Below are 9396 nucleotides of genomic sequence, written 5' to 3' on the forward strand. Positions count from 1 at the left end.
ATGCACCTATAGACTTTGCCTTTGCACTTCCTTCTGTCTGGATGACCTCTTCCTATCTCTGCCCAGTGACCTCCTCTTCATCCTTTAGGGCCCAGTCTAGAAGGCAGCAATACAGCTGCTCTTTCTACCTCTGTGGCCAGCTAGACACCCCTGCTCTATGCTTAGTCTCACCTTCCACTGAAATGCATGCCATTCGGACAACAGGCAGTTGTTTATATGAGTGTAAACAGAGTGTGTCCTCTGTTATGTGAAGACATGAACTCTGTCTCAGATAACCCTGGGTTCCCTGAGCTAAAGGAAGGAAGGAATTCTTCCCTTCTTCAGGGCAAAAGGAGCACCTTTTCTCTCTCTCATCATTCTTCAAGGCAAAAAGAAATAATTTTAACAGAATTTATTGATTTTCTTTGCATGTATCTAGTCTGGCTTCTGAAGGCCCCTCTGAGCTTTTCTGGTCTTGCTTCTGGGCGGCCGCTGTAGCTTTTAAGATCCTTTTTTGCTTCTTCAGCTTCTGAGCCTCCTGGAAAACCTGGGGATGAAAAGGAGAGAAAAAGACTGTAATTCTTTGCAAAACCTCAGACATGGAGTGGGTGGGGTGGAAACGCTCTTCTGTAGATGAAAACCCTGGCCTTCTGCAACAGGGCTGGTGACTTGTGACCTCCCTCAGCCTACGTCCATACTCCACCAGAAAAAGTCCATCTGCCCTCCTGCTCCACCCTAGTCCCTGGGTGCGCCGGCCACAGCAGCATCCCTGGCTCATACCTGAATGCACAGTGCCTTCTTGGCCACCCAGCGGCGGTGGGCCTTTCGGTAGTACAGAGGGGGGAATGTGTACTCAATTCCCAGCTCCTTGCACGTCTTCTCAAAGACATCATAGTTGGTTCTACGGAGGAATTTGAGCTTTTTCTTTCTTTGGTCGATGCTCATGAGCAGATAGCGCTTGTGGGCTTTGTCCTATGAGAGAATTTATGTGACTTTTAGTAACAGTGGCATTTTATAGTTACGGAGGATGGCCATTTTATTATTGTATTGATACTTCCCAACAACTTTTTCTATATTAATGAGACTCTGAGTAGCCACTGTCATTGTGATCCCATTTCACAGATGAGAAAACAAAGGCGTGGGGAGGATGTTAATGGATTCACAAAAGGGCTAGAACTGTGGCTGCTAAGGTTAGGTCTTGAATCTGGGTTTACTGATCTGACTCCGAATCTCATGCTCTTTGTAGCACCCACTCTCAGCCTCTTCACAGCTTCACAAACTGTCAGCTGGGAAAGGAGGGGAGGGAAGACTTGGCGCTCTTCTTAGTGGCCCCTACGCAGCTCAGCATTGCTTTGTTAGGAACTTGTACAGTAAGGTTTGTGCTCCATGAGGCAAACAAATAAAATGGACCATAAGGGCAGGCACAACCAGTCCCAAGGAATTTATGTGCCAGACAAGAGGTTGGAACTCATTGATATTCACACCATGCTTTCATAAAAAAACAAACAAACAAAAAAACCCAGCAATTGCCTACAGCTCTGTCAAACACTGCACTGAGATAAGGCCTAAGCGTTAACCTGATGTGCGATCACATTAATTTCAAGTCCCAGCACATCTCTTTCTAGTAGGATGTCTGAGGTGTAACATAACTACTACTCTATATTATTCTTCTGTAAAATGGGATAAAAAGATGGCTGTAAGGTTAAATGCAATGAGAATAAAGGGCATTTAGCTCAGGCCCTAGGCAGATTACATTGGTTGCTATTATTCTTTCATATAATCCTCACAACAGGTAATATTATTATCTATAGATAAGAGAACAAGGGCTTCCCCAAACTGACACTGCAAATCAAGTGGCAGAGCTGGGATTTGAACTCAAGGCTGCCTGACTGTATTGATGCAATCACAGATCTTTACTGAACATTCACTATGTGTCAGACACTGTCTCTGAAGTTCATGCTTTTAAATCACTCAGCATGGCCCTGTAAGGCTCCTATCTCTCCAGTGGAGGGAGTGGCAAGTGTTCGCCACTGCAGTGGAGGGGAGAGTACTCCTGTGCTGTCCATCTACAGCCACCTAGCTTTGTAAGATCCAGGATCCTTCACCTCCCAGATGCCTCCCTTCCAGGCAGACATTTCTCAGCTGTGAGGGACGTCCAAGATTTACCTTTCGGTGTTTCTTCATGTGTTCTTCATAACTGTGGATCTTGATAGTCAAGGCAACAACTGAAACCACAAACCACAGGGGATGAGGGCTGGGCACAGAAGGAAGGAAGAGCCCAGGCCTGGGTTATGTTTTAAGAACTCAAGGAACAACGATCACCCATGCTCTTCTCTAGTTCTCTAGAATTTCCTGAGTACTCTCAATGTCAAGTTCTCAACAGACCTTGGATTTTTTTTCCCCCTTTAAAAAATCAAAGTTTAAGGAAGGGCACTTCTTAACTAGATAAATGTATATTCCAAAAACCAGGGCAAATACTTTTTTGGGGTGTGTGTGTGTGTGTGTATACTGTCAAATCAGATCTGACTGGTACAGGAGAAGATTGTCCCTCCTTGTCCAGCAGAGCATCTGGTGGATTTGAAATGCACACCTCTGGGATTGCAGTGCAGCTTCCTGCCACTAGGCCACCAGAGCTCCCTGGCAAATATAATTCTTAATGGTACAACTTCAGAGCATTCCTATTAAATTCGGAAACTACCATGGTTAGCTATTTGACACTACACTGGAGGTTCTAGCCAACATCGGAAGAAAAGATTCTGCAACTGTCAAGGGGCTACTCACTGCTTCTCTCTTTCCAGATGCCACTCTTTGTGCTTGGACTAGCTGTATTTAGAATTATCAGCTTCCATTTACCTCCCAAGGCCCTGGAGTATCCTTCCATCAAGCATTTTCATTTGATTTTCCCTGTGTCCCACCCCCATCCTGCAAAGGGTCAAAAGCAAAAGCAGAAGGTAGGTCTCCAAGGGCAGACTGAGATTACATCAGGCCCTTCCCAGGACATTCATAGAATTCTGGGAGCACTGCAGAATGTGGTGGAAACGGTGGCTCTGACTATCCGGCCCCTTCACTACCTGGGCTGTAGAGTGGAGATTAATCTTTTCAAAGAGGCTATGGAGAACTAAAGAGCCTGGCCCCCAGAAATCCTCGATGTGGGGGTAAGGGCCTCCAGACCTCCTTGATGGAGATAAGTGGTCAGGATGGCCTCACCAGACTTAATCCCTAGCAGAGGAAGCAAGGGCATCATGAATACAAGAGAGCAAAACTCACTGCCATCAAGTCTGTTCCAACTCAAAGTGACCCTCCACTGAGCTTCTAAGGTTGTAACTTTTAATGGGAAAAGGCTGTCTTCTCCCCTCATAGTCACTGGGCTTTTCCATTTATAAGCCGTGTGTTCTTGATTAAGCTACTTAGTTCTTCACATTTCCCCCCCTCTGTATAATGAAAGTAAAGACAGTATCTAGCACATGTGTTTTGGGGATTAAATAACACCTGGCACATGGCTCTCTCTCACTGCTATAGAGCAGGAACCTAACTCATGGGGAGAGAGTATACAGAGTGTACTAGCTGGTACCTGGTCCAGAACTCTCATCTGCAAGACTCAGATGTGGCTTGGAAAGAGGGGATATGAAGGACCAAGAATCATGAAAACTGGACTCAGGATCCCAAACTCTGTTCCCAGGTCCTGTCTCAAAGTGTGCTTTCTGCCACTGTGTCAATTTGGGCAATCAACCACCTTTTCTCTGAGCCTCTGCTTCATGGTTCAGAAATAGGCAACTGTGGGGGCATCCTACCTCAAGGTGAGATTGTGAGGAGCTGGGTATGCCAGCACATTATGGAAGCTGTCAAACTCTCTGCATTTCCAATAAGTTCTCTGTTAACAGGATTGAGAGCTAACATTTGCCAAGCCCTTGCATGCCAGACAGGGAGCTCTGCTGGCCTGGTCTTTGGGGAGTTGTACTGTAACCCCTACAGAGGCCATGCCTGTCTGGTGATTCAAATCCACCAGTGGTTCTGTAGGAGAAAGATGTGAAGTCTCCTATTGTGTGAGTTATAGCCTCTGTAAACCTGTTGGAGGGTCAGGTGGGAGTCAGTTTTGACTTGAAGGCATATAACAACATCATGGGACATGAGGCATATCTGACCTCAGTGGAATCACCCTTGTGCTGTTGATGAGACTTCTTCACTCTTGTGAAGTTAATAGGGATCAGATGCCAACACCATTTTAATGCCCACCGCACTATTTTTATACTAACTTTGAGCTTCCAGGGATCTGGTGTCCTCAGGGTTTACCACAATCTTGTTCATCAACTGCTCCTGCTTGAGTTTTAGCTTCTCCTTCTGTTGAAAAGACAGTAACAGAGACAGTGACCCTCTGAGGCCTGCCCTCTCAGGAACTCAGGGTCCCAAGGCCAGCCCTATCTATAGTTACCACAGCAACTCAGCCCACAGGGCACAGGGCCTGACTTCACTATGTTCATGAGCATGGTCTCTGATTAACCACATGGTTATTCACATCTAAGTGAGTCCAAAGGTGATGGCACTGACAAGAAAAATGGTTTATTGGATGAATGCCACTAAAGTTCATTAATTTATCATGCATCAGATATTTACTGAGTGCCTGTTACTTGTCAGGTGCTGGGGTACAATGAGGAAAGAGACTTTCCTCCCTCAAGAGGCCCTGAGGGTACCAACACATGAATAGTGAATCACAGTGGGCTAAATGCTGTGATTTGAGACACACAGGAGTGGGAGAGACATTGACCAGGTACCAGGGCTGGAGGGAATCACAGAGGAGAGGACTGAAGGCGGTCAATGTCTACGGCAGGTCCCTCACCTGGTTAGCCATTTCCAAAGACAAGAGCCTTTTCACCACATCATCAACCCTGTGGAAAAATAATCCAGTCAGACACTGGGGTGAGGGTGAAGGAGGAAGGGCAAAACTGTTTTCATTTTAGTTTGTAAAGCAGGGATGATTGACAATTTCTTCTACAACAGATTGGTCTTTCTGGAAGAAGGGAGTCATTTCCAAGGGATTAAAAATCAGTATGGTTTAACTTGTTGGGCTGAGAACATGGAACGATGTGATAACTAGAGGAAACTGAGGCTGTCAACTCAAGTTCCAGCCTCGTTACAAGGAGGGCAAACAGGATTTTCATTTTAGCTAGAACATGGTTCAATCTGTCTGGAGACACTTCAATTCTGTAATTATAATTTCTTCTCAAGTCACACTTCATAGTGAGGGAGATGGAGGGCCTGACCAGCCTCCACTGTGCAGGACAGGGGCTGAGCATAAGCGCCTTGGTATTTGGCTTTTTTTAAGGGCCTTGATTTTTATGTAGGTCAGTCCTGGATTCAAGCCCTAGGTCCACCCCTTATTGGCTATTTGACACTGGATAGGCTGATAATCTATAAAATGGGGACACTAAAACTATTTCCTCCCTTACAGGGCTATTGTGAGGGTCAAGAGATGAGAGATTGCTACAAAGATCAATCAGGCAGGTTTCTGGTGGTTGGTTATAGGATAATCTCCCAGAATACAGCTGAGCTCCATCTATCCCACTGCCCACTCACCCTCATCATGCTCTGGCTTCTATCTCTGCCTTATTTTAAAAACAAGCTTTAGATAAAGTAGGCCAGACCTGAAGTCTCTGACAACTCTCTCTCTGGCATCCTGACCCCTGCTTACTTGTCAATTCCAGGGATGTTCTGGTAGTCTTTGAGCAACGTGGAAGGGGGCAGGTCATCATCTTGGATGGGCTGGGCTGTGGCTTGAAAAGAAACAATAATTATGGAATTGAAGCATCTCAAGACAGCTTTTTTGATAGGAAGCACTTGGAGTCAGCTGTCACTACCTGTGCTGGCTGACTTGGCTCACCTCACCACTATTCCCACCCTGTAGGAGACATCTAGTTTCTTTAACAAGGCATCAGGATGTCTCCAGGCTCTTTTGTGCAAACTCTGTGGGTTCTGGCCTTCACTCACGAGTGGATGACTGTGCCTGACCCTTTCATACATATATTCAGCCATCCGAGGACCAGACGTTCTCTTAGCATGGGTCTGTGGTCCACACTAAAATAGACCACTCTCAACATGTTATTTGCTGAGAGACACATGAATGAAACAAGTGAGTTGAGGAAGGAACCTTTGGCTTCTTTAATTGGTTGCTGATTAAAGTCAATTCTATCTCATGGTCCCCCCATGTATACAGCTGTGTTCCACTGGGTTTTCAATGGCTTCACTTCTGAAAGCATACCACCTAGTCTTTCTTTTTTGGCAATTCCAGGCTATGCACCACCTTTTGGTTACTTGGGGAGGGTGTGAATCCATTTGCACTTACCTGGGGACTCCCCTTAGCTTTGTTGCCAGGTGCAGTGGAATCATGGAGCGGAAACTGTGCCCAGTCCCGTCCACATCACCACCCCACCTCCCCACTTCCTAGGAAACAAGAAATATAAGCACTAGAGATCACGGGTAACTTTGCCACTCCTTGGAGGCAAGGGGAGAGGCAAGAGGAAATCAGATCCTCTCAGATTTCACCCTGCTACTAAGCAAACAATAATAACGGCAATATTATCACTGAATCTCAACAACAATCCTCTCAATGTTTTTATACTCCATTCACAACAAGGCTGAGGATGGGGTGGGGTGAGGAAGCAATCTGTCCAATATTATTCAAATAGTAAGAGGACTCTATCTTAGCTTTACAATGGGAAACCACAACCTCCACCTCAGAAATGCGGAAACAGAGAGCCACCTATTCTAGATAGGTCGGGGGAGTGACAGCCATGCATTTTCACTCCCACCACCTCGCAGGCAGGCCTCAGGCCGAAGAACGTGTGACAAAGTGGGCACTGCGTCTTCTGCCCACCCCATACAGTGGCTCTAACACATCTCCGTACCCTTGGTCCACCTCAAGCAAGCCTCACCCCAAAACTTCCTACCTTGTTTCTGGCTGGCAAATCCGCGGGCGGCCTGGAGGAGGAGACCTATATAGAAGGGAAAACGATCAAGCCGATCTCCTTAAATATAAATGTACTTGCTATGGCCCTTGCACATTCTTGTTTTCTCAGTGCCTAATCCCTGCGCTAGTCTCTCCCTCCTAGTTCCACTTCTACTCCCACCCACTCTCCTTTCTCCTGTATCCCTGCCTTACGTATTAATCATGTTCGAGCCCTATTTTTCTACCGCTATCGCCTTGTTTTTCGGCCCCTCACCTCGAGGTTGCAGACCCCATTGTTTTGAGGAAAGCCTGGTCTTCCCTCTCTCTGACACTCTAAAGACTGGGGCCTGGGTTACTGCCTGGGTCCGAATCGAACTCAGCGCCCTGCACGCGGCCCGCAGCATGGTGACTTACGACCCCGCCTGGGCCTGCGTCCCAGCGGCTGTTCCCTTTTAGTACGGACTGGGATACATGGGCGCCGCCATGTTTTCTCAGGCACGACCAATCGAATACAGAAGCGAGACCGGAAAGAAGAAGACCGAGAAAATGGATTGGACGGACTAGCCAAAATGAGTACGCCAAGCCTTGCATGAAATAAGAAGTAGCGACTCTGGGGGCGGGGTCCGTGACTATTCCAAATCCACTGTCTCAGCGTAAATTCTGACCAAAGTTGACTTTTCATAAGGTTTCCAATCTCTATGGGAGGAGGCTGTTTTTCATTGGTTTTGTTCAAACATTCTTCTAGGTCGTATAGCCCTGGTGTGTCTGCTTGCCGTCTGTGAGTAACTGGTGGTTGCCGTGAGGCTGAACACTGTGATGCTGATGTGTCAAATGCGTTAATGGTCGGTTACCCATCGTGGACAGAGAGTGGGGAGGAGCTCCCCCGATTAAAACAAGCTTGGAAGGAGGAGTGGCATCCACTTCCATAACAGCTTGCCTCCGGAAACTCTATGAACCTGGAGAGAGGATGAAAGTCACACAAGTGTTGAGGACTTTCGTTCACAGGGTCGCTATGGATTTGACCATTTGTCTGTAAGATGGCAGTACAACTCCTTATCACTAGGCCACTAGAACTCCCTTTTAACTCAATTGTTGTTAGATGCTATTGTGTCGAGTATGACTCATAGTGACCCTATGAACAACAGATCTGAACCTTGCTTGCCTTATCATGGCCCTTGCTTATAATCTCTGACATACTTGAGTTCATTGTTGCAGTCACTGTGTCAGTCAACCCAATTGAGGATCTTCCTCTCTTTCGCCGTCCCTCTTCTAGCAACATGTCCAAAGTGTGTGAGATGAAATTTTATCATCTTTGCCTCCAAGGAGCACACTGAGGTAAGAATCCTTAGCACACTAAGGAGACTCTAACTCAATTGTTAAGTGTCATTGAGTTGCCTGTAACTCAGAGTGACCCTATGTACAACAGCTCTGAACCTTGCCCTGTCCTGAGCCAGTCTCACTGACTTAGACCCATTGCCCCAGTTGCTATATCAGTACATCTCTTTCAGGGTCTTCCTCTCCTCTCCTGCACTGTCCTTCCACTCTTCTGAGCATGATGTCCTTTTCCAAGGACCAGTCCCTCCTGATCAAATGCCCAAAGTAGGCGAGATGGAGCGTCAAAATCTAGCTTCCAAGGAGAAAGTTGGTTTCACCCTCTCCAAAATGGACCTATTTGTTTTCTTGGCAGTCCATGGTATGTTCAAGGCTCTACTCCAGCACCACAACTCGAAGGCATCTATTCCTCTGTCATCCTTAGTCATTGTCCAACTTTCTGAAGCATAACAAGTAATTGAGAAAACCATGGCCTGGATCAGGCACACCTTTGTATTTAGTCTGACATCATTGCTCTTCAGAACTCTGGGGAGATCCATGATAGCAGGTTTTCTGAGTGCAATTCATCTTTTGATTTCCTTACTGCTGCTATTAGGACTGTTGATTGCAGATCTGAGCAAGACAGAGAACTATCAGAAATACAAGCTGGGTTTAGAAGAGGTTGTGGCACTAGGGACATTATTGCCGAGATCAGATGAATCTTGGGAGAAAGCAGAGAGTACCAGAAGAATGTCTATCTGTGTTTCATTGACTAGGGAAAGACATTTGACTGTGAGGATCACAAGAAATTGTGGCTAACCATGCAGAAAATGGGAATCCCAGAACGCTTGTTGGTGCTTATACGAAACCTATACTTGGACCAGGAAGCAGTCCTCAGAACAGAGCAAGGAGACACTGCATGGTTCAAAATCAGGAAAGGAGTGTGTCAGGGATGCATCCTGTCCCTGTACCTTTTCAATCTGTATGCAAAACAGATCATTCGGGAAGCAGGGCTTTATAAGGAGGAGTGTGGCATCAAGATTGAAGGGAGACTCATTAACAACCTATGATGTGCAGATATTAGTGATAGTACTCTGTAATTTCCACACTTTGTGAGGTCACTTTTTTTTTTTTAAATGGGAATAAATATGGATCTCTTCCTGTCA

At 46.2% G+C, this 9396-nt stretch overlaps 1 protein-coding gene across 1 annotated transcript; it reads right to left on the reverse strand.

Moving 5' to 3' along the window:
• Window positions 1–391: 391 nt before the first annotated feature.
• MRPS15 (mitochondrial ribosomal protein S15) lies at window positions 392–7323 on the reverse strand. The gene is made up of 8 exons (XM_006886455.1): window positions 7194–7323; window positions 6921–6965; window positions 5666–5741; window positions 4814–4862; window positions 4233–4317; window positions 2146–2204; window positions 760–951; window positions 392–526 (listed from the first exon to the last, which is right to left on the reverse strand). The coding sequence occupies exons 1-8, from the start codon at window positions 7321–7323 to the stop codon at window positions 392–394; spliced, it is 771 nt and encodes a 256-aa protein (XP_006886517.1).
• Between the last annotated feature and the right edge of the window lie 2073 nt (window positions 7324–9396).

The sequence above is a fragment of the Elephantulus edwardii genome, unplaced genomic scaffold (genome assembly GCF_000299155.1).
Source record: "Elephantulus edwardii isolate Elephantulus edwardi_28Jun2011 unplaced genomic scaffold, EleEdw1.0 scaffold00049, whole genome shotgun sequence".
NCBI classification, from domain to species: Eukaryota; Metazoa; Chordata; class Mammalia; order Macroscelidea; family Macroscelididae; genus Elephantulus; species Elephantulus edwardii.